This window comes from Pristiophorus japonicus, chromosome 18 (assembly GCF_044704955.1).
Source record: "Pristiophorus japonicus isolate sPriJap1 chromosome 18, sPriJap1.hap1, whole genome shotgun sequence".
NCBI lineage: Eukaryota > Metazoa > Chordata > Chondrichthyes > Pristiophoridae > Pristiophorus > Pristiophorus japonicus.
This window is the reverse complement of record NC_091994.1, coordinates 10,610,071-10,635,471: the sequence shown is the minus strand read 5'-3', so window position 1 is coordinate 10,635,471 and position 25,401 is coordinate 10,610,071. Positions and strand designations below refer to the sequence as shown.

General features: G+C 48.3%; 1 protein-coding gene across 3 annotated transcripts in view; it reads left to right on the top strand.

Moving 5' to 3' along the window:
* Positions 1-25,401, top strand: part of LOC139228545 (spindlin-1-like) — a 200,287-nt gene that overhangs the window by 26,462 nt on the left and 148,424 nt on the right. For 2 of the 3 annotated variants that reach the window (XM_070859641.1, XM_070859645.1), the window contains exon 1: positions 21,992-22,044. The exons of the other annotated variant lie outside the window; for it this stretch is intronic. In XM_070859641.1, coding sequence (XP_070715742.1) covers positions 22,034-22,044 — 11 coding nt within the window. In that variant the 5' untranslated portion in view covers positions 21,992-22,033. Of the gene's footprint in view, positions 1-21,991; positions 22,045-25,401 lie in introns of those variants that run through there. 3 annotated transcript variants of the gene reach the window in all.

Here is a 25,401-nt window from a genome sequence, read left to right as displayed (position 1 = left end):
GAGAGAGTGGAACTGAAATCGGCAGCTGGTGTGTTTATATTCTAACGCGGGAGGCAGGAAGGTGGTTTTCTCCAAGGGACAGGGCCTGAAGTAAGGCTGCCACTCACCGCGATGCCAGTTCACCGACACTCGCTCGGAAAATCGCGCCTGATGCCCGCTCACGGCGTGTGGGAAGACCGGTGTGCGCGTGCACGCGCGCTTGGTCTTTCTCGGCGGCTGAGGGGCCGGGGCACAGGCCACCTGACAACTTGGCCGGCCGGCACGGGGAACCACAGGCCCGGTTCACTGTTTTGTTTACGTTGCTGTTGGGTGCGACTGCCGACTCTGGGGAGTGTTACTGGAGCCACCTGTGTCCGTGCCACTCTGATCTCCCTCCAGCCCGCTTGCTATCGGCAGTGCAGCAAGCAAGTGACTCCGTGAATGTCATTGAACGAGGAGGTTCTGAAGTTTTTTACTGGGCCAAAAATTGCGGTTGGAGGCTACCCGGTGGTCCCAAAAGAACGAACACTTGCGCTCCAAGCTCTGGATGCGTAGCCTAGCACAGAGGCCCATCTATCCCAGGAGCGTATGGGCATCCTGGGATCACATCGGCCTGACCTCCAATCACAATGTAGTATTCTCATTCACAGCTCCAAGCTCCGAGCTCCCATTACTAATAACCCTAAAATCAAATAAAACACCGACATAAATAAAAAAGAGGCTTCGTTTCGCTCGCTCGCTCGCTCGCTCTCTCGCTCGCTCTCTATCTCGCTCGCTCGCTCTCTATCGCTCGCTCGCTCGCCTCTATCTCGCTCGCTCGCTCTCTATCTCGCTATCTCGCTCTCTATCTCGCTCGCTCTCTATCTCGCTCGCTCTCTATCTCGCTCGCTCTCTCGCTCTCTATCTCGCTCGCTCTCTATCTCGCTCTCTATCTCGCTCTCTATCTCGCTCTCTATCTCGCTCTCTATCTCGCTCTCTATCTCGCTCTCTATCTCGCTCGCTATCTAATCTCGCTCTCACTGTCTACCTCGCTGTCTATGGATTGTTCTGAGAGTAAAAAAGGTTAAGGGGAGATTTATGTCAAAATGATGAGAGGCCTTGGTAGAGTAGATATGGAGAATCTGTTTCCACAGGCAGGTGGGTCGGTAACCAGAGGGCACAGATTTAAGATAATTTCAACGAATCGAGTGATGATCTGGAATGCACTGCCTGAAAATGTGGTGGAAGCAGTTTAAATAGTGACTTTCAAAAGGGAATTGAATATATACTTGAACAGGAAAGATTTGCGGGGCTATGGGGAAAGGGCAGTGGAGTGGGACTAATTGAATAGCCCTTTGTGTGTCGGCACGGGTACGCTGGGGTGAATTTAATGATGTCATTTAATGATTGATTCAGTATATTCTGTGGTTGACAAACTTTTGGGGGCATGGTTGACAGTGTCAAAGGTAAGATCGCAAAAGGCCATGTATAAGGGCTGGAGTTGCTCCCTGCATTTTTCCTGCAGCTGTCGCGCTGCAATTCGTTGTGCCCCGTAGGGGACGAAATCCGCACTGACTCTGGGAGGAGCTCTTCGGCCACAGGGAGAAGACAGTTGAGGAGAACTCTAGCGACAACCTTCCCAGTGGCTGATAGCAGGGAGATTCCCCTGTAGTTGCCGGGGTCGGACTTGTCCCCCTTTTTAAAAATGGTCACGATCACTGCATCTCTGAGACCTCCCGGAATGCTCTCCTCCTTCCAAATGAGAGAGAGAGAGCATTGAAGCACCGACCACACTCGACCAGCTCCGCTGGGCAGGTCACATTGTTCGCATGCCAGACACGAGGCTCCCTAAGCAATTGCTCTATGCGGAGCTCCTTCACGGCAAACGAGCCAAAGGTGGACAGCGGAAACGCTAGCAGGACACTCTCAAAGCCTCCCTGGTAAAGTGCGACATCACCACTGGCACCTGGGAGTCCCTGGCTGAAGACCGCCCGAGGTGGAGAAAGTCCATCCGGGAGGGCGTTGAGCTCTTCGAATCGCAACGCCACAAGCTTGAAGAGGTCAGGCGCAGGCAGCGGAAGGAGCGTGCGGCAAATCAGTCCCACACCCCCACTTCCCCCGACGAATATCTCTCCCACCTGTGACAGGGTCTGTGGCTCTCACATTGGACTGTTCAGCCACCAAAGGACTCACTTTAGGAGTGGAAGCAAGTCTTCCTCGATTCCGAGTGACTGTCTATGATGATATTCTGCGGTGCTGCCTGCATCTCCTGTGGAGACGGCCAAAGACTGAGGCTTGTGAAGAAGGGAGGGGGGTGGGTGGGGGGGGTTCAGGTTAGAGCATCAGAAAGCCGCTGGTCGGGGTTGTAAGTTACAAGGCCCCTCTTTGGTTTGCCTGCTTGCTTGACTGTACAAATTGAAGAGGGAAATTCATCCTCTCCCCACCTCCTTATTGAAACATCCAAGATACTGAGGGCACTTGACAAGGTAGATGCAGAGAGGATGTTTCCACTCATGGGGGAATCTAGAACTAGGTATAAATGGGTCATTTTCAAGTTGGCAAACAGTAACTAGTGGGCTGTCACAGGGATCAGTGCTGAGGCCTCAACTATTTACAATCTAGATTAATGACTTGGATGAAGGGACCGAGTGCATTGTAGCCAAGTTTGCTGATGATACAAAGATTTGCTTCCCCATCCATCTTTGTATCAGCTGTGGCTTAGTGGGTATCACTCTCACACCCATGAGCCTGAAGGTTGTGGGTTCAAGTCCCATTCCAGAGACTCGAACACGGAATCCAGGCTGACACTCCAGTGCAGTACGGATGGAGTGCTGCACTGTCGGAGGTGTGTATTTAATCCATGGCAACTTCACATCTTTCCTGAAATGATGAGAAGGCAGATCTTTCCTGCACCTGTTTTGCAGCGTGGGTGGAATCAGGCTCAGATTCAAGGAACGCTCATTCACTGTGTGTTGCCAATTTGACCAAGCCTTTAAGCCCCACTGATGGCTGCCAGATTTTCACCATTGTGCAAAAGTAGCTGCTTATATTCCTGCCTGTCCCCAGCCGTCTCCTTGTGGCTCGCTGCCATTTCTTGATATGTGGAGGCCAAATTTGCCACATAATAGACCCTGCCAAGAAATAGTCCTGATTAGGCAGCACGGCAGATAATCTTACGGGAGGAAATAATCTTCGTCATTAAATATTTTCTTAAAATAATGTGTGTGTCGTCCTATCCGAAAGCACTTCAGACAGATGCTGAAGGTCAGTTCCATGGGCATAAATCATCCTCCAGTACACACACACACTTTTTAGCAAGCAAACTTAACACTGAAAACCCTTATTGCATCTTCTGCAGTGCAATTTACTTTCTTAATTCATGGGATGTGGGCATCGCTGGCAAAGCCAGCATTTATTGCCCATCCCAAATTGCCCTTGAGAAGGTGGTGGTGAGTCACCTTCTTGAACCGCTGCAGTCCGTGTGGTGAAGGTGCTCCCACAGTGCTGTTTAGGAGGGAGTTACAGGATTTTGACCCAGCGACGTGTGTGGTTTGGTTGAGAACTTAAAGGTTGTGGTGGTCCCATGCGCCCTGCTGCCCATGTCCTTCTAGGTGGTAGAGGTCACGGGTTTGGCAGGTGCTGCCGAAGAAGCCTTGGCGAGTTTCTGCAGTGCATCTTGTAGATGGTGCACACTGCAGCCACAGTGCGCCGGTGGTGGAGTGGTGGATGGGGTGCCAATCAAACAGGCTGCTTTGTCCTGGATGGTGTCGAGCTTCTTGTGTTGGAGCTGCACTCATCCAGGCAAGTGGAGAGTATTCCATCACACTCCTGACATGTGTCTTGCAGATGGTGGAAAGGTTTTGGGAAGTCAGGAGGTGAGTCACTCATCACAGAATACCCAGCCTCTCACCTGCTCTTGTAACCACAGTATTTGTGGCTGATCCACCCCCCACTATTTATCGGGGACTTGGCCTGGAGGGTGGTGCATGGAGCAGTCCCGTGCAACAAAATTTTAAGCCGGTTCACGGGCTCCCAGGCCGCCAGCAATTTCTGCGGTCTGGAAGAGTCCGTGTTCCATGTTTTTATGGAGTGTGCGAGGTTGCAGCCCCTGTTTCAATATTTGAAGGGGCTGCTCCTCAATTTCTGGTTGCACTTCAGTCCCACACTCCTGATCTTTGGGCACCCTGTGCGGAGGGGAGCGGGTAGGTCCGAGGGCCTCCTCGTAGGACTGCTCCTGGGCACGGCCAAGGGTGCCATCAGCCGGTCCAGGCAGCGGGCGGTCGAGGGGGTCGTTCAACCTGACTGCCTGCCTCTCTTCCGCTCTTACATCCGAGCCAGGGTGTCCTTGGAGATGGAGCACGCGGTGTCCACCGGTACGCTCGCGGCCTTCCGCGAGAGGTGGGCGCCGGAGGGACTGGAGTGCATCATCACGCCCGGCAACCAAATTTTAATTTGATTTTATATGTTTTAAAGTTTAATTTGTTTTAATTGCTGGGTTTTTAGTGTCCCCCTCCCCTTTTATAGGGGGCATTTGTAAATTATGGTTCTAGAGCCCAAATAAAACACACAAAAAACACACAAAAAACACACAAAAAACACACAAACCCCCCAAAAAACCTAAAAAAAGGGCCTTGGGAAATGTTTGGAGTGTCCCCCGGATCGGGGGGCACGATTTAAAGTTTATGATTTACATGTTTATTGTTAACTCCAAAAGAGTTGTGGCTGATCCAGTTAAGTTTTTGGTCAGTGGTGACCCCCAGGATATTGATGGTGGTTGATGGGAGAACATAAGAATTAGGAACAGGAGTAGGCCATTCGGCCCCTCGAGCCTACTCCGCCATTCAATGAGATCATGGCTGATCTACCTCAACTCCACTTTCCTGCACTATCCCCTTATCTCTTGAATCCCTTAATATTCAAATATCTATCGATCTGTGTATTGAAAATGCTCAACGCCTGAACATCCACAGCCCTCTGGGGTAGAGAATTCCAAAGATTCACCACCCTCTCAGTGAAGAAATTTCTCCTCATCTCAGTCTTAAATGGCCGACCCCTTATTCTGAGACTGAGACTCCCCAGCTAGAGGAAACATCCTCCCTGCCTCTATCCTGTCGAGCCCTGTAAAAATGTTGCATGTTTCAATGAGATCACCTCTCATTCTTCTAAACTCTAGTGAATATAGGCCGAGTCTACTTAATCTCTCCTCATAGGACAATCCCCCATCCCAGGAATCGGTCTGGTGAACCTTTGTTGCTCTCCCTCTTATGTCAAGTATATCCTTCCTTTGGTAAGGAGACCAAAACTGCACAATGCTCCAGGTGTGGTCTCACCAGGGCCCCATATAATTGCAGTAAGACATCTTGGGTTAGAAATTACCCTCCGCCAGAAACTGGGCACACCAACCATTTTTGAAGTGTTCTGCGGCGGCCTATCCGGCGAAATTCAGCTCGGGGTGTTTTTTTTTTCCAGCGGGGCGGAAGTGGATCATCATGGGGGCGGAAGTGGGAGTGGGGAACGCATTGGTGATCACTAGCGGGGCTGAAGTGGGGGGGGGGGCGGGGCGGAGTGTCTGCAACTGTCAGTCATCAGCGCGGTGCTGGTGATGTCATCGCGATGGCGCGCCACAACGTGTCACCCCTTCAGTTAAAGGGGAGGGCCACTGCGAACTCGGCATTCATTTCAGTTAGGTCCACTGGGCCACCAGGTAGGATGTCGGCCGGGCCCCAGTGGCTTGGCACCAAGAGGGGGTTGCCAAGCTGCCTGTTGTACCGACAGCAGAAGCTGTTGGGGGGGGGGGGGGGGGTGCTGCTGTGGGTAAATTTTGCGAGAGGGGTCCCCGCAGGTCGGTAAGGGGTCGGCGCGTGCACACCGCGGCGGGAAAACGGGCACGGTGGTACCGGACACCGCTCCGCTCCTGAGGTTGGGCAATTTCTAAAATGGCGGCCAGAGGCCTTATCGAAAGGGGAAATTTCAGCCCCCTTTACTCTTATACTCGAATCCTCTTGTAATGAAGGCCAACATACCAATTGCTTTCTGCGCCCAAGTTGGCTGCCACGTTTCCTACATTACCGCAGTGACGACAGTTCTGAAAGCGCTTCATTGGCTGTAAAGCGGGTTGGGTTGTGCTGAGGTCTTGAAAGGCGGGCGCTATATAAATGATGTATTTATGTTATCCTCGCTCCCAGCCCAACTCGGCGAACCTTACTGCTGCTTTTCTGTTGCCTTCCCGACGCTCACTGTCCCAACTTAAATGGCAGTCCCATCGAGCTTCCACTATAGTGGTGAAACATGGTGGGCCGCCCTGACCTGTGTGAGAACACCACCGCAGGTCGGGGCTATAAATAGAGCTGGAGCGCCGGGCCCTGGAACATCGTGGGTAGAGGTGCAGTGAATGAGGGTACAGGGCCCAGCAGAGCCGAGGGTCCAGGGGCAGTACGGACCCGCCCACACTGCGATATGCGCGCGCACTAGGTCCGTGCAACAGAGCAGGTTTCCAGTCGTCCTGGTTAACCCTTGCCACTGGATAAAGACCCAGCTCTGTCAAGCCCGTGTGGTGGCTGGTGTGCAACGGTCACCCCACGTTAAAAAAATCCACCCACAGGCATCTTCTGCCCTTCAATTGAAGTTCAGGACTGGAACACGGGTCCTTCATTGAAACATCTATGAACTCGTGTGGAAGCAAGTCATCCTCGTTCGAGGGACCGCTGATGATGATGATGATGACCGTAGTGGTGACTATATGGGTGGCTATAATGGGAATCACTTTTTTTGGAAAGCGTTCAATTGTTTTCATGTTTTTAATTGTATCATTTTGAGATCAGAGGGATTCGATTGACCTTAACCCCGAGCCACTGCTGACTTGCTCGCTACAGGTTGTTGATGGTATTTGCTACAAATATAATAAAACTTTAGGTGGCACGCAATGCAGTCTCCTGCAAGATATGTGCTGAAGTAAAGAAAGACTTGCATTTATGTAGCGCCTTTCACAACCTCAGGATGTCTAAAAGCGCTTTACAGCCAATGAAGTACAGTCACTGTTGTAATGTAGGGAAACGCGGCAGCCAATTTGCGCACAGCAAGCTCCCACAAACAGCAATGTGATAACGACCAGATAATCTGTTCTATTTTTCCTGATGTTGATTGAGGGATAAATAATGTCCCCAGGACACCAGGGATAACTCCCATGCCGTGGGATCTTTCGCGTCCACTTGAGAGGGAAAATGGGGCCTCGGTTTAACGTCTCATCCGAAAGACGGCACCTCCGACAGTGCCGCACTCCCTCAGCACTGCACTGGAGTGTCGGCCTAGATTATGTGCTCAAGTCCCTAGGGTGGGACTTGAACCCACAACCTTCTGGCTCCGAGGCGAGAGTGTGCTGCCCACTGAGCCACGACTGGACGTCAGATACCCATGGCCATCACAGAAGGAAGAACTTGGGCGTGGACGGAGGGGTTTAGAACAAGCAGGTTGTGGAGTCGTGATAACATTGCTTGGTGTTGGCCGTGGCTCAGACGATAATTAGGGTCAGAAGGTTGTGCGTTCAAGCCCCACTCCAGAGACTGCGGACATAATCTCGATTGATGCTTCAGTGCAGAACTGAGAGAGTGCCATCTTTCTGATAAACCGAAGCCCCCTCACTGGATGTTAAAAGATCCCATGGCGCTATCTGAAGAAAAGCAGGGGATTTCTCCTGGTGCCCTGGCCAAGATTTACTTCTCGACAGCCATCACTTTAAGAAAAGACAGATTATTTGGTCACTACCACATTGGCTGGCGTGTTTCCCGACAGTGTTACAACAGTGACTACATTTCAGCAGCAGTTAACTGGCTGCGAAGGGCTTTGGGATGTCCTGTGGATGTGAAAGGTGCTGTATAAATGCAAGTTCTTCCTCGTTAGCCGTAGTGAGCATTCTCCTGAAACGATTTGTCTGGGGTCGATTGTGACCAATACCATCATGTGGTTAGCGGAGACCGTCGGCATCGCTACTGGGACCCTGAGCCCGAGAGAGGCAAGCGGGGTCCAGAATAGGTGAGGGAGAGGCTGAGTCAGGAGCAGATGAGTGCATCCCCCCAGTCTTGCAGGTACCATCTACAGAGCGACAAAGCAAATGATAAAATCTTACAACTTTACGGCACAGAAGGAGGCCATTTGGCCCATCGTGTCTGTCTGTACTGGCCGAAAAAGAGCTACCCCAGCCTAATCCCGCATTCCAGCTCTTGGTCCGTAGCCCCGCAGGTTACGGCACTTCAGGTACATGTCCAAGTACTTTTTAAATGCGATGAGGGTTTCTGTCTCTACCACCCTTTCAGGCAGTGAGCTCCAGACCCCCACCACCCTCTGGGTGAAAACATTTCCCCTGCAATCCAATCTGAACCTTTGACCAATTACTTTAAATCGATGTCCCCTGGTTGTTGCCTCTAAATCGATTACTTTAAATCGATGTCTCTCTGCTGAAGGGAATAGGCCCTTCCTATCCACTCTTATCAAGGCACCTCATAATTTTATACACCTAAATAAGGTCTCCCCTCAGCCTCCTCTGTTCCAAAGAAAACAAACCCAGCCTATCCAATAGCCTCCTTCCGTGCTGCAAATTTCGATGATTCACTGAAAGCGGCCATTCGGCCCATCGTTCCTGTGCTGATGCTTTGGAAGAGCGATCCAATTAGTCCCTCTCCACAGCTCTTTCCCTGTGGCCCTGCAAATTTCTCCTTTTCAAGTATGGACCCAAATCCCTTTTGAAAGTTCTGATAATAAAAACGTAGGCATCGACATAAACGGTCGCTGGAACTTTTCTGACGCCGCTCGTGTATCTTGTCGGGAAAACAGAATGTTGAGTATCTGAACTAAAAACAGATGATGCTGGAAACGCTCAGCAGGTCGGTCAGCATCAAGAGTTTTGAACGCAAGCTCATCGACCCTGAACCGTTAATTCTGTTTGTCTCTGCGCAGATGCTGCCTGACCCGCCGAGTGTTTTTCCGGCATTTTCGTTTTTTATTTTGCGTCTGTCGTTGGCGGCTGTCGAAGTTTTGTGTTTTGCCTTTGGTCGTAGCTTGCTGCGCTTCCACGTGTTGCTTGTTTACTCCTCACAGATGACGGACGTGGGTTTGGTGGGCCTCCCCCCTTTGACACTTCGTCGAAATTGAAAAGCAAATTAGTTGTAAAATTAGACCTTGCCAAAGGAAATGGCTGTGGCAGAGAGGACCCAACAAACCATCTCGGCACAGACGCATTCCAGTCGTGTGGTCTTCTAATAAGTGCGGTGTGTGGACTGAATGGTCGCATAGAAGTTACATTGCTAGACTAGTAAAAAGAAAGACTTGCATTTATATAGCGCCTTTCACGACCACCAGACATCTCGAAGCTCTTTCCAGCCAGTGAAGTACTTTTGGAGTGTAGTCACTGTTGCAATGTGGGAAACGCGGCAGCCAATTTGCACACAGCAAGCTCCCACAAACAGCAATGTGATAATCACCAGATAATTTGTTTTTTCTTTGTTATATTGATTGAGGGATAAATATTGGCCAGGACACCGGGTAGAACTCCCCTGCACTTCTTCGAAATAGTGCCGTGGGATCTTTGACGTCCATCTGAGAGAGCAGACGGGGCCTCGGTTTAAAGTCTCATCCGAAAAACGCAGCACTCCTTCAGCACTGCACTGGCGTGTCGGCCTAGATTTATTTTTTGTGCTCAAGTCCCTGACTCAGAGGCGAGGGTGCTACCCACTGAGCAACAGCTGACACTTATACACCAGAGGCCAGGACCAATGATCTGGAGACATGTGATCAAATCCCACCACTGGCATCTGGAAATTTAACTTCAGTTAATTAAGTAAATCTATCACTAAAAAGCTAGTATCAGTAATGGTGAGCATGGCACTACTTTATAAAAGCCCATCAGGTTCATTAGTGTCCTTTAGGGGAGGAAATCTGCTGTCCTGACCTTATTGTGGCTTCAAATCGACAGTAATGTGGTTGACTCTTGGATGCCCTCTGAAATGGCCCAGCGAGCCACTCCGTTGTATAAGGTGACTCACCACCACCTTCTCGAGAGGCAATTAGGGATGGGCAATAAATCCCGGCCATGCCAGCGGACGCACACATCCCGTGAACAAATGTTTTTGAAACACTGATAGAGATATCTGTATGTATGTGTATGTATATATTTGTATATGTATATGTATATCATCATCGTAGGCAGTCCCTCGGAATCGAGGAAGACTTGCTTCCACTCTAAAAGTGAGTCCTTGGGTGACGGAACAGTCCAATACAAGAACCATCGTCCCTGTCACAGGTGGGACAGACAGTCATTGAGGGAAAGGGTGGGTGGGACTGGTTTGCCGCACGTTCCTTCCGCTGCCTGCGCTTGATTTCTGCATGCTCTCGGATGCACTTCCTCCACTTAGGGTGGTCTTTGGCCAGGGACTTCCAGGTGTCAGTGGGGATGTTGCACTTTATCAAGGAGGCTTTGAGGGTGTCCTTGAAACGTTTCCTCTGCCCATCTTGGGCTCGTTTGCTGTATATATGAATATATAAAGTGTGTGTGTATATATAGCAAAAAGAATGAGAATGGACACAGATGTCCACGTGATTGAAAGGCTGCATTGGAGGGAGCAGCGTGTGGCCCGGCCCGGAAATCGTCGCGGTCCTGGCCTGCAAGACCATCAGCAGGCCGGGGCCATTGGAGGGAGCAGCGTGCGGCAGTATACCACTGCAGGGAGCAGCGCGTGCTGCTGCAGGAGGGCGACGGCTGCGAAGCCAGGTCACTGATTGCAACGCGGGCAGGTACAGCAAGAGGGGCGAAGGAGCGGCAAGAGTCCATAGAGGGAAGTGACCAGGACCCAAGAGAGGCGTGAGTCTGGGGCCCAGAAGAGCCGAGGGCCCAGGGGCAGCACGGGCCAGCCCACACTGCGATATGTGTGCGCGCACGAGGTCCGTACAGCAGAACTGGTCTCCAGTCGTCTTGGTTAATCCTTTCCACTGGACCAAGACCTAGCTCTGTCAAGCCCGTGTGATGGCTGGTGTGCAACGGTCACCCCACGTTAAAAAAATCCACACACAGGCATCTTCCACCCTTAAGGATGTAGTTCGGGATCCGGAATATTAGGTCCATCATTGAAACACCTGTGAACTCATCCCTTTTTGGCGTGGAAGCAAGTATCCTCGCTTCGAGGGACTGCCTATGATGATGATAGATATATATATATACGGTATGTTTATAATCGAGGTGTTGAAGGTTTTGTATGGGGAGATGGTGAGAAATTGATTCCGCTGGGTAGAGGGTTGGTAACCAGAAATTTGCCAAAACAGCCTGAGGGAGAATTGGATTCCTTTTACTCAGCGAATTGTTACGATCTGGAATGCGCTGCCTGTAAGAGTACTGGAAGCAGATTCAACAGCGACTCTCAAAAGGAATTGGATAAATACTTAAAAAGGAAAAATTAGCAGGGCCTGGGGGCGGGGGTGGGTGAAGAGCAGGGGGAGTGGGACTAGTTGCTAATTCTTTAAGGGAGCCGACACAAGCAATGGACCAAATGGCCGCCTCCTATGCTCTCTGATTCTATTACAGTTGTACAGTTACCTCGCGACCTGGGGGCTTTGTGCCGTCGTGCTCTTGTTCCCGGGTCTGTGAGTCTGCCTTCAGGTCCCTCTTTGTTAAAAATGGTTGGGGGCTGGAGGAAGGTGTGTTTCCTTGGCTCAGCCGGGACCTGCTTTGCACTGTGCTAAAATGTAAAAGCTTCTTAAATTGCCCAGACAAGCCCGTGTGAGCTCTGGTTTAGTGAATAACAAGCTGGGCAAGTAACACTACACAGGTGTCTTTGTATTCCTGTCCTCAACCTACGTATCTGTTGTGCCGTCTCTTCTTGGCTGTTGTCGGACTTTGCGCCTCTCTTTGTTTTCAGTGAAGTGTTGCCCTGGCTTTTCGCTCGCTGTCTCTTGCTCACCGTCCCACAGTCTCATAGATCTATCCTCTGTAATACCCCAGCTCTGCCCATCTGTCTTGGTTCTTTTCTGGCTGTGTCCTCCCAGTCTCCCACCTCTTGACCTCTGTTGGGGGTTTTCAACCCAGCGATCACTAACTCGTGGAGTTTACAGCACAGAAACAGGCCATTCGGCCCAGCTAGTGTGTGCATGTGTTTAATCTCCACACGTCTCCTCCCACCCCTCGTCATCTAACTCTATATTACCATATCCCTCGATTCCTTTCTCCCTCGTGCTTATTCAGCCTCCCCTCAAATGCATCTGTGCTATTCGCCACGCCTATTCCCTGTGGTAGTGAGCTACACATTCTAACCACTCTCTGGGTGAAGAGGTTTCTCCTGAATTACTTAATGGATTTATTAGTGACTAACTTGTATTTATGACCTCTAGTTTTGGCCTCCCTGTTCCGATGGTTTCACTTGTGGGGAGTCCATTCAGCCCCTCGAGCCTGTTCCGCCATTCAATGAGATCGAGGCTGATCTGTGACCTAACCAAAGCTATTGAGGGATATGGGCTAAAGGCATTTGTTTTGGGGCAACGACCTTTTATCAGAACTGGAAGCTGCAGAAATAGTTTCTATCTACCATATCTGTTCTCCTTAATACTGTGAATACATCGATCAAAGTGCCCCTTAACCTTCTCAATCACCCCTTAACCTTCTAAAGTTCAGGGAATACAACCCTAGTTTGTGTAATTTTCCATCTTCTCTACGTCTACTCTATCGAACCCCTTCCGAATTTTAAACTCTATTAGGTCATCCTTCTCTTTTTGTTCTAGAGAAAAGCTTCCCAGCTTGTTCAGTCTATCCTGATGGGTGTAACCTCTCAATTATGGCATCGTTCTTGTAAATCTCTTTTTTTTTTTTGCACCTTCTCCAGTGCCACTGAAAGGTACCCTCGCCATCAACTCCCGGCACGCGAGTCTTACGCAGTGACCATATAAATTTACTGACCTTCCTGGGGGGAGGCCAGCCACGGAGTCCGCTGATTTAGCAGTGGAACCACAACTACCTCCTTTTTCCCTTCGAAAGTGCTGGGAGCCAGATCAGTGTATTTACATCGTGATTTACTGCACCAGCTCAGTGTCTGTTCCTAGGCTCTGTGCTCTGACTGCAGAATTGTCATTTTATGTCGGCCGTTGCCTCTGGTCTGCTGCAGGCCCATTGGTCTTCATTTTCCAAATCAGCTTCCAATCAGCGACTAATTGGTTCCACTCTCCTGGAGGCCTAAGATAGCACCATGGCAGATGTTGTTCTTTGGCAGCACACCTCGAACCCCGCGACCTCCACCATCTAGAAGGATGTGGGCAGCGGGCGCATAGGAACACCATCTCCTCCAAGTTCCCCTCCAAGTCACACACCATCTTGACTCGAACATATCGCCCGTTTCTTCACCGTCGCTGGAACTCCCTAACGGCGCTTTGGGAGCAACTTCACCACACATAGGAACATAAGAAATAGGAGCAGGAGTAGGCCATATGGCCCCTCGAGCCTGCTCCGCCATTTAATACGATTATGGCTGTTCCGATCATGGACTCAGGTCCACTTCCCCGTCCACTCCCCATAACCCCTTATCTGTTAAGAAACTGTCTATCTCGGTCTTAAATTTATTCAATGTCCCAGCTTCCACAGCTCCCTGAGGCAGCAAATTCCACAGATTTACAACCCTCTGACAGAAATTGCTCTTCATCTCAGTTTTAAATGGGTGGCCCCTTATTCTAAGATTATGCCCTCTAGTTCTAGTCTCCCCTAACAGTGGAAACATCCTCTCTGCATCCACCTTGTAGAGCCCCCTCATAATCTTGTACGTTTCGATAAGATCATCTCTCATTCTTCTGAATTCCAATGAGTAGAGGCCCAACCTACTCAACCTTTCCTCATAAGTCAACCTCCTCATCCCAGGATCAACCTCGTGAACTTTCTCTGAACTGCCTCCAAAGCAAGTATATCCTTTCGTAAATATGGAAACCAAAACTGCACGCAGTATTCTAGGTGTGACCTCACCAATACCCTGTATAGGTGTAGCAACACTTCCCTGCTTTTATACTCCATCCCCTTTGCAATAAAGGCCAAGATTCCATTGGCCATCCTGATCACTTGCTGTACCTGCATACTATCCTTTTGTGTTTCATGCACAAGTAATCCCAGGTCCCGCTGTACTGCAGCTCTTTGCAATTTTTCTCCATTTAAATAATAACTTGCTCTTCGATTTTTTTTTTCTGCCAAAGTACATGACCTCTCACTTTCCAACATTATACTCCATCTGCCAAATTTTTGCCCACTCTCTTAGCCTGGCTATGTCCTTTTGCAGGTTTTTTGTGTCCTCACACATTGCTTTTCCTCCCATCTTTGTATCGTCAGCAAAGTTGGCTACGTTACACTCAGTCCTTTCATCCAAGTCGTTACTATAGATTGTAAATAGTTGGGGTCCCAGCACTGATCCCTGCGGCACCCCACTGGTTACTGATTGCTGACCCGAGAATGAACCATGACTCTCTGTTTTCTGTTAGTTAGCCAGTCCTCTATCCATGCTAATATATTACCCCCAACCCCGTGAACACAGACTGCAGCGGTTCAAGAAGGCGGCTCACCACCACCTTCTCGAGGGCAATTGGGGATGGGCAATAAATGCTGGCCTTGCCAATGATGCCCACATTCCATGAATGGATAAAAAAAAAATCTGGGACAGTAGTACCCTCTCTCTTAGCAGTGTTAAGTTCGCATCGCACTCTGACAAGTGGAATACATTGGCCCAGAATTTCCGATGCCCCGGGTCCGTACGAAGTTTCTACAGACCCGGGAAGGCATCGAAAAAGCTGATTTTGGGCGCACAATGCTGAAAACTGGCTTTTCCGATCTGTCAAGCTGGAGTAAGTTACGAAACTCCTATTACAATGAATGAGAAAAAGCCCAAAATGCACAAACACTACATAAAACATTTAAACAAAACACCTCACACAATAAACTAATAGAAATTAAAAATGTTACACTTTTTTAAAGAAAAAAAAATCCCAATTTTTAAAAAGTTAGGGTTAGGGTTTAAAATAACATTACCTGAGCCGATAGAGTTTTAACATAAATGTGTTTTTAAAATTTTTATTTTAATCATGTTTTTTCTATGTTTTTAAACTCTTATGCCTGTAAAAGTAGGCTATGCACCTGTTTCTTCAACCGCAAGAGTTTTGAGGACATTTGCTGTGCAGGATATGGGTAAATAGCCCAAACTTCCACGTGCAAATGTCCTCGCTCCCGAGATGCAGATCATCTGTCAAGCTGTGGAGCGCATTTTATTTCTATTTTTTTCTGGATTTACCTGTGGGAAACCCTCCTCGGAATTTCTGCCCCAATATAAAGCTGTTTTACAGAAACCTGTACATTGGTGCTAAATTGTGATCACCCAGCAGTGGCTGCTGCTGGTGTTTTAACTAGTTTTCAGAATCTCTTCAATAAGAACAGCAAAAATGCTGGAAACACTCAGCAGGTCAGACGGCCTCTGTGGTGATAGAGACACAGTCAACGGATCGGGGCAGCGACCCTTCATCAGAACTGGAAGCCGCCCAACCTGCTGAGTGATTCCGGCCTTTTTTTTTGCTGTTTTTATTTCCAGCGTCTGCAGAATTTTGCTTTTGTTCAGAATCTCTCTCCCCCTCTCTTACCCCCCACCCCCCAAGGCACCGGTTTCTCTCCTCCCTCTCCGGGAGCTGTTGATTCCTGCTTGGGGTACAGTTCCGGGCGAGACCGGAACCATGGGCCGTAAACATAAGACAGTCACTAATAAACCCAATAAGGAATTCGGGAGCAACTTCTTTATCCAGAGAGTGGTGAGAATGTGGAACTTGCTGCCACAGGGAGTGACTGACATGAAAGGCATTGATGCATTTAAGGAGAACATAAGTAGGAATAGGCCATTCGGCCCCTCGAACCTGTTCCGCCATTCAATGAGATCATGGCTGATCTTGTACCTCAACTCCCCTTTCCTGCACTATCCCCATATCCCTTGATTCCCTTAATATTGTCGAAATCTCGACTCCCGATAAACGACTCAGACACCTTCAGCTCCGGCAGAAGTTTCTTTAATTTACTTGCTAGCAAGGGAAAGGTCACACTCAGTCAATGGCTAAGTGAACATCTCCGCAATGGTACAATTTCATATGAGATTTATACAGTAAAACCCAAGTTATGGCCTCTCCCTATGTATTGGCTCTGTCTCGCAGTCAGTGAATACAGATAAAGAGTTAATTACTACATCCTTGTCCTGACATGGTTTCCAGATATTTCCTTTTTTCAGGGTTATTAGTTGGCCAGCCGGCCATTACTCGATGAGAGTGTGGTAATGAGCTATTACCTGCCTTGCATTGTGTCAGGATGGTCCAGTTTCCTGGTCAGTTATCTTTTTGCATCAAATGGATAAGGTCTCTACAAGAGATAATGGCTGGTGCTTTGAGTATTTGAAAAGGGTGGGGTGGAGTGGAACTGATGCCGTATAGACAATAGGAGAGCACCATGGGTGGTACTTGTCTTCAGCAGGACTTAGCCACCAGACAGCTAGGAGACATCTGCCATTTCAAGCCAGGTTTAGCTGTTTATGCAAGCCGACTGCTTTATGCAGAAATTTCTGGAAGGACCAGGACTCCATTGTGTTATATATTGCAAAGGGCACAAAAATACCGTGTGGTATCAGCTTACATAAAAATATATTTCCACAATATTCAAAAGTCTATCGATCTCTGTCTTGAATATGCTCAAAGACTGAACCTCCACAGCCCTATGGGGTAGAGAATTCCAAATATTCATCACCCTCTGAGTGAAGAAATTTCTCCTCATCTCAGCCCTAAATGGGAAGCTAGGTAAGAACATGAGTGAGAAAGGAATAGAAGGTTCTGCTGATAGGGTTAGATGAAGAGGGGTAGAAGGGGAGGAATCTGGTGTGGAGCATAAACACCAGTATGGACCAAATGGCCTGTTTCTGCGTATTTTGTAATTGTAATACTTTAATCATAGGCAGTCCCTCGAAATCGAGGAAGACTTGCTTCCACTCTAAAAGTGAGTTTTTAGGTGATTGAGCAGTCCAATATGGGAATTACAGTCTCTGTTACAGGTGGGACAGACAGTGGTTGGAGGAAAGGGTGGGTGGGACTGGTTTGCCGTATGCTCTTTCCGCTGTCTACATTTGATTTCTGCATGCTATCGGCGATGAGACTCGAGATGCTCAGCGCCCTCCCGGATGCACTTCCTCCACTTAGGGTGATCTTTGGCCAGGGACTCCCAGGTGTCGATGGGGATGTTGCATTTTTATCAAGGAGGCTTTGGGGGTGTCCTTGAAATGTTTCCTCTGCCCACCTGGGGCTCGCTTGCCGTGTAGGAGTTCCAAGTAGATCGCTTGCTTTGGGAGTCTTGTGTCAGGCATGCGGACAGTGTGGCCTGCCCAGCGGAGCTAGTCGAGTGTAGTCAGTGCTTCGATGTTGGCCTGGTCAAGGACACTAACATTGGTGCATCTGTCCTCCCTGGGAATTTGCAGGATCGTGCGGAGACATCGTTGGTGATATTTCTCCAGCGATTTAAGGTTTGTAATACACTAAGCTCCATAGGCAACAACAGCCCTCCAGTAGAGTGATCAGTCTTCCGTGTGCGTGTGTAGGCTATGTATGTATATAGTGCATTATCACGTTGCTCAAAATGTTTGTGTTGGGCGGGCAATTACGGCAGCCATTTTGCGCATAGCAAGAACCTACAAACATCAGTGAGATGATTGAGTAGTTAACCTGTTTGTTGGGGATTATCAGATATCTCTACCGAGTTTCAGTTCGTGCCAGAATAAGCGCCTCAACTCGAGGGCTTATCTGAAAATAAGATTTACATGCCTTAAGTTCTGGAGTCGGGCTCGAGTCCACAAGCTTGTGGGTCAGGGAAAGGGTTACCCTCTGCAGTTTGCTGAAGTGAGCTTGCAAGAGGAACAGTGGATGACAAGAACCTATTGTATGAGGGAACGTTCCACAAGCAGCAGGAAATGATATGTAAACTGTAGCTACATTTAGCGAGATCGATGTACAGATGTCACAGTTGAAGTTTATCACGGGCGTGCTCGTTGCCACTTGAGAAGAGACCTGGGGCCCGATTTCCCTCTCAGCAAGCATAACTGTTGCAGCTGGAATACTGTGATTTGCCCTAAAACAGAATGTAAGTGGAAAATATGAAGATTTGCTGAACTTAATCGCCATAAAGTGTTCTTTCCATACTGTGCTGGCCATTTTCCTTATCCCAAAGGAATAGGAGATGGTAATTCTCGGTGCCCTTCCAAAAATTACTACAGGATAGAAATTACTCTTGCTGATAATGAGCGGGGATCACTTTTATTCGTTCATGGGATGTGGACGTTGCTGGCGAGGCCAACATTTATTGCCCGTCCCTAACTGCCCTTGAGAAGGTGGTGGTGAGCCGCTGCAGTCCGTGTGGTGAAGGTACTTGTGTAGTGCTGTTGGGGAGGGAGTTCCAGGATTCTTGGGATGGGGGGATTGTCCTATGAGGAGAGATTGAGTAGACTAGGCCTATATTCTCCAGAATTTAGAAGAATGAGAGGTGACCTCATTGAAACATACAAACTTCTTACAGGGCTTGAAGGGGTAGGTGCAGGGAGGATGTTTCCTCTGGCTGGGGAGTCTAGAACCAGGGGTCACAGTCTCAGAATAAAGGGTCAGCCATTTAGGACTAAGCTGAGGAGAAATTTCCACTCAGAGGGTGGTGAATCTTTGGAATTCTCTACCCCAGAGGGCTGTGGAGGCTCAGTTTTTGAGTATATTCAGGACAGAAAGTGATAGATTTTTGGATATTAAAGGAATCAAGGGATATGGGGAAAGTGGAGTTGAGGTAGAAGATCAACCATGATCTCATTGAATGACGGAGCAGGCTTGAGGGGCGAAATGGCCTACTCCTGCTCCTAATTCTTATGTTCTTATGATTCTGACCCAGCGACAATGAAGGAACGGCCATGTATTTCCAACTTAGGATGGTGTGTGTCTTGGAGAGAAACTTGATGGTGTTCCCATGCGCCTGCTGCCATTGTCCTTCCAGGTGGTAGAGGTCATGGGTTCAGGAGATGCTTAATGGCCCAGAATTTGCTGGAGCAGAGCATCTCTGGGTGCGCCCCCGTTAGTTAGGCTTTATCAATCACCCTCTCGGCTGGAAAAACGTCTGCCCTGTAAGTTGCTGGAAGTGCACGCTGATAACGACCTACAGCCTATCTCCTGAACCAATGATTAGGAACAGAGGAATCAGCGAGGGAAAAAAACGGGGTGAATTAGAGTCAAATCAGGTACAGAACGAGAAATAAAGAGAGAGACAGAAAGATTGGATTAAGAGAGAGGGGGGAAAAAAAGACAAAAGAAAAAGTAAGAAATAAAAGTAAAATTTATACATTTTTAAAAACTTTTTACTACCTGCAGGAAAGAGATTCCACAGTTTAACTTGTTCCCTTTCTGGGCTGGAGAGGTTGATTGGCATTGCAGGAACATAAATCTCATCTTTAAAAAGGTCCTTGTGCTGTTAAGTACCAGCCCTAACTTTCTGCGACAAGTTCAATTGGCGGTTAATGCACAAATCCGGCAACTTCTGGAAACTCACGGCGCGATTGAGGGCACGCTGCCATTTCCGCGAAGCCGAGCAAATCGTCCAGCAACTTGTGCCAACTTGCAGCTCGCGCTGAATCTCTTCTCCACCACAAGTTGCTGGATGATTCACACGTTATTTAGGACTGAGATGAAGAGAAACTTCTTCACTCAGAGAATTGTGAACCTGTGGAATTCTCTACCACAAAGTTGTTGAGGCCAGTTCGTTAGATATATTCAAAAGGGAGTTAGATGTGGCCCTTACGGCTAAAGGGATCAAGGGGTGTGGAAAGAAAGCAGGAATGGGGTACTGAAGTTGCATGATCAGCCATGATCATATTGAATGGTGGTGCAGGCTCAAAGGGCCGAATGGTCTACTCCTGCACCTATTTTCTATGTTTCTGTGTTAATAATGGCGTGTGCCATTGAACCCACCGTTATTACGACAGCAAATTCAGCACCATTATGATACTGCGTCATTCGTTAAATAATGGAGGTGTTAACACTGGCTAATGCTGCCATTGTAACGATGGATAGTTGAATGACCTGCGAACGTTGCTTGTATTTTATTACCAGCAGTAGTTTTTACTCCTGTACTCTGCCTTACGGCTGGAATATCGGCATGCTGGGGCTCCAAGTTACCATTTTGGAGATATACTCCATGAGATTTGTTTGCATGTTATGCTACCTGTTAGTGTCAGCTGTGGCTCAGTGGGTAGCACAGTCACCTCTGAGTCAGAAGGTTGTGGGTTCAAGTCCCACTCCAGGAACTCGAGCACATAAATCCAGCTGACACTCCAGTGCAGTGCTGAGGGAGTGCCGGAGGTGCTGTCTTTTAGATATACCGTTAAACTGAGGCTCCGACTGCCCTCTTGGGTGGATGTAAAAGATCCCATGGCACTATTTGAAGAGGAGCAGGGGAGTTATCCCCGGTGTCCTGGGCAGTATTTATCCCTCAGTCAACATCACTAAAACAAATTATCTGGTCATTATCACCTTGCTGTTTGTGGGAGCTTGTTGTGTGCAAATTGGCTGCCGCGTTTCCTACATTATAACAGTGATTACACTTCAAAAGTACTTCATTGGCTGATTTTATTGAAACGTATAAGATTCTGAGGGGGTTTCACAGGGTAGATGCAGAGAGGATGTTTCCCCTCGTGGGGGAAATCTAGAACTAGGGGCATAGTTTCAGAATAAGGGGTCGCCCATTTAAAACTGATGAGAGGAAGAATTTCTTCACTCAGAGGGTCGTGAATCTTTGGAATTCTCTACCCCAGAGAGCTGTGGAGGCTGGGCCATTGAATATATTTCAGGTTGGAGATAGACAGATTTTTGAACGATAAGGGAATGAAGGGTTATAGGGAGCGGGCAGGGAAGTGGAACTGAGGCCAAGATCAGATCAGCCATGATCTTATTGAATGACGGAGCAGGCTCAAGGGGCCAAATAGCCGACGACTCCTTTTTTTTTTAAGTTCTTAAAGCGCTTTGTGACGTCCGGTGGTCGTGAAAGGCGCTATATAAATGCAAGTCTTTCTACTTGTCTTTGGTCACCAATGCAAATGTATGAACTGGGTGAACTATCTGCGTCTGACCTTTTCCCCCAGTAACTCACTGCTGTTGGCCCTCAAATAGGGTTAAATTGGGGACTGTCCCCTCCTGAAGATCTGGAGGAATGAGAAGCCCTCTTGTGCCTTGCCTGAGCGGCAGGCGATTCAGGATTGATGCTCTTCCCTCATCAGAGGCCAATCTTTCAATCACTAATTTCCTGTTCTTTGGAACTCTTTCGCTAAAATTGCTTTGCCTTGCTACATCTCTCTGTCCTCCTCCAGGTCCCCTTAAAACTCATCTCCTTCACCATGTTTTGGTTTCACCTTTTCCTCTCTTCCCCCCCCCCCCGCCCCGGATCTCTTCCTGTAGGGAGGAGAAGCGTGGGAGGGGGCTCGTTTGGATCATAAACACCGGCACAGACAAATGACTTCTAAGGGATTTTCTACAGATTCAAGTTGCTGGTCCGTCCTCCCTGAAATAGGAAAAGGTTGGGGACTTGGGTGCCAATCTACCTTTACTGCTCTTGACAAAGGAAAAACAGAACTGGAGTTGACAGTGGTGTTGCCATCAGTCCTGTCGATGAGCAAGCTGGCACTCTAAGTACGCTGTGGATGGACAAAGTAACCTGCGTGGAGGATCAATGTATGTCTCAGGAGAGGCCGGGCGGAAACTGCATGGGAATTAATTTTGTCAGAATGTATACATTCCCCTCTGTAATGAAGAAGTTGAGTGTGGAGAAAGTGCAGTTTGAAGATTGTGCTGAGTAAGGTCTCGTCTGGAGTGGTGATCGAGGTGTTTTATTTGGCCACAGAATCCTTAGGCTGATAGAAACATCGAAATCTATAGCGCAGAAGGGGAGACCATTTCGGCCCATCGTGTCCGACAAAGAGCCGCACGGCCCTCGGTCAGCAGCCCTGAAGGTTACAGATAAATCTATGAACCATGAACAATGGCGGAAAGGTAAAGAGCATCAGGCCCAACCAGTCCTCCCCACACAACTGCGACACTCTTTGCACCGAAACATTCTACACTCCAGCCCAACTGGAGCCACGTGATCTCCTGGGAGAGCCAAAAAACTGATTTAAAAAATCCCAGGCCAATTGGGGGGGGAAAAAAACTGGGAAAATTCCTCTCCAACCCATCCAGGCGATCAAAACTAGTCCAGGAGATCACCTTGGCCGTATTCGATTCCCTACTGATGTGGGAGGAGGGCGGGGGCGGTAGGGTAATACCTACTGAAACCTCGGGGCCCCGATTTTAACTCCAGGTGGATTCCCCGATCAGTCCCAAGTTAAAATTACAGTCGGGCCTCAATGATGTCATCGGGCTGCAGCATTCGCAAAGAAGGACCCTGTTGGCTCCAGGCGCCTGTCCTCGCTGCCTGCTCAGGAGAGCAGGTTAAAATTGCAGATGTTGCGATCATGGCAGCTTTCAGAGCCAGGGCGATTTTCACTGCCCACCCGCCAGCTTTCTGCTGAGCGAGGAGGGTTAAAATTGTCCCCCTTTTTGCTGGCATTGGATGGGAACATAATTGGGCTCACCATTGCTGGTGTCCAGAGTCAAGCAATCTGCTGACACTCACTGTTCTGGTTCAGGCGAAGACTTGCCACTTGAGTGAAACACTGTAGAACATCAGATGCACGACACTGGAATTGGAAGAAAGGAAGTCTTGCATTTATATAGCGCCTTTCATGACCTCCGGACGTCCCAAAGTGCTTTACAGCCAATGAACTACTTTGGAGTGTAGTCACTGTTGTAATGTAGGAAACGCGGCAGCCAATTTGCACACTGCTTCGTCTTTCAAACAGTAATGTTATAATGACCAGATCATCTGTTTTTTTTTGTCTTCTTTCATATGGTAATAGCCGAGCAATTCAAACGTCACCCAGGCCAAAGCACCCGGTGTAACAGCATGAATATTTTGTAGGCTGCCTGCAAATTACCTCTGAGGGCAGTGCTTGAGGGTCTGATTAGGAGCTCCCAGACACATGGGGATGCTTTAATCTTCCACTGATGGAGAAGGTGGCAGCATCACCGTAACCGGTTCTGTGGCGGTCGATGGTTGTCCACTGTTTGCGAGGAAGGTTTGATCCTTCAGGTTGTACTGTGGGGTCCTCCATAAAGAATCCATTCCATATGTCGCACTTCTTCCGAGCATTTCACCATTGTTTTTTCTTTAGTGATGCTTGAGAGATAAATATTGGCCAGGGCACCTGGGATGACCTCCCCTGCTCGTCCTCAAAATAGAACCACCTGAGAGGGCAAGCGGGATCTGGTTTTAACGTCTCGTCTGAAAGACGGCACCTCCTGCAGTGCAGTGCTCCCTCAGCACTGCACCGAAGTGTCAGGTTAGAGTTTTTTTTGTGCTCAAGTCTGTGCATGGAACTTCAACCCACGACCCTCTGACTCAGAGGCGAGAGTGCTGCCCACTGAGCCATCGTTGGTTCATTCATTCATTCAGTGGGCTGTCTGAACCTGTATTGGATGCCCATGAGTGCGTGGCAAGGGAGAGTTCATTGGCCCAAGGAGATGCGGTAACTGATCAGATTGGTGGTTCTTGGCTAAACCTGAAATCCGCAGTTGTCGGTTTACTCGCTAAGTGGCCGGGTTAAATGTCGTCCTCCTTTCCCTTTCCAGCAGCACGTAAAGGGGAATGTTAGTGAGGAATGACCAAAGGCTGCCACCCTTTGTTGGCAGCTGTTGGCCTGTGTCTCCGGCAGACGGATTAAGAGCCGTCGTTTTGAAGGCCCCGTGAAGGGCCTATCCTAGCTGATGATTAGTATGTGACCTGGGGGTAGCATTTAGCAACAACGATTGGCTTCGAACTAAGTTTCTGCTATATGTTTGAAAATGTAGAATGATGAGAATGTATTGAGGAGACAGCAAGTTAAATTTAACACATGAATAGCTCCTTCATGCTTGCACATTGACAGAAAATAAAGTCTACCAGTTGATGTACTAAATACTGAGTCAGTTGAAGCAGCCAAAATCAGTTAGTTCCATCTCCGGTTCAGCAAAGAGAGACGTTAGTTTTGCATCGAATTTGCAGCGCAAAAACAGGCCATTCTGCCCAGCTGGTCTATGCCAGTGTTTATGCTCCACACAGGCTCCTCCCACCCTTCTTCATCTAGTATAGTATAGTATAGTATTAGGCAGTCCCTCATATCGAGGATGACTTGCTTCCACACCAAAAAGGGATGAGTTCATAGGTGTTTCAATGAGGGACCTGACATTCGAGGTCCTGAATTACATACTGAAGGGTGGAAGATGCCTGTGCGTGGACTTTTTTCCCTTCTTCTAAACCGATTACTGTATCCTTCTAGTCCTTTCTTCCTCGTGTGTTTGTTGTGCGAGGCCCCTTGGGGAAGAGTGACCATAATATGGTAGAATTCTTTATTAAGATGGAGAGTGACGCAGTTAATTCAGAGACTAGGGTCCTCAACTTAAGGAAAGGTAACTCCGATGGTATGAGACGCGAATTGGCTAGAATAGACTGGCGAGTGATACTTAAAGGGTTGCCGGTGGATAGGCAAACATTTAAAGATCACATGGATGAACTTCAACAATCGTACATCCCTGTCTGGAATAAAATTAAAACGGGGAAGGTGGCTCAACCGTCGCTAACAAGGGAAATTAAGGATAGTGTTAAATCCAAGGAAGAGGCATATAAATTGGCCAGAAAAAGCAGCAAACCTGAGTACTGGGAGAATTTTATAATACAGCAGAGGAGGACAAAGGGTTTAATTATGAGGGGGAAAAATAGAGTATGAGAGGAAGCTTGCTGGGAACATAAAAACTGACTGCAAAAGCTTCTATAGATATGTGAAGAGAAAAAGATTAGTGAAGACAAACGTAGGTCCTTTGCAGTCAGATTCAGGTGAATTTATAATGGGGAATAAAGAAATGGCAGATCTATTGAATAAATAATTTGGTTCTGTCTTCATGAAGGAAGACACAAATAACCTTCCGGAAATACTAAGGGGTCTAGTGAGAAGGAGGAACTGAATGAAATCCTTATTAGTCAGGAAATTGTGTTACGGAAATTGATGGGATTGAAGGCCGATAAATCCTCACTGCCTGATAGTCTGCATCCCAGAGTACTTAAGGAAGTGGCCCGAGAAATAGTGGATGCATTGGTGATCATTTACCAACAGTCTATCGACTCTGGATCGGTTCCTATGGACTGGAGGGTAGCTAATGTAACACTTTTTAAGAAGGGAGGGAGAGAAAAGGCGGATAATTATAGACTGGTTAGCCTGACATCAGTAGTGGGGAAAATGTTGGAATCAATTACTAAAGATGAAATAGCAGCACATT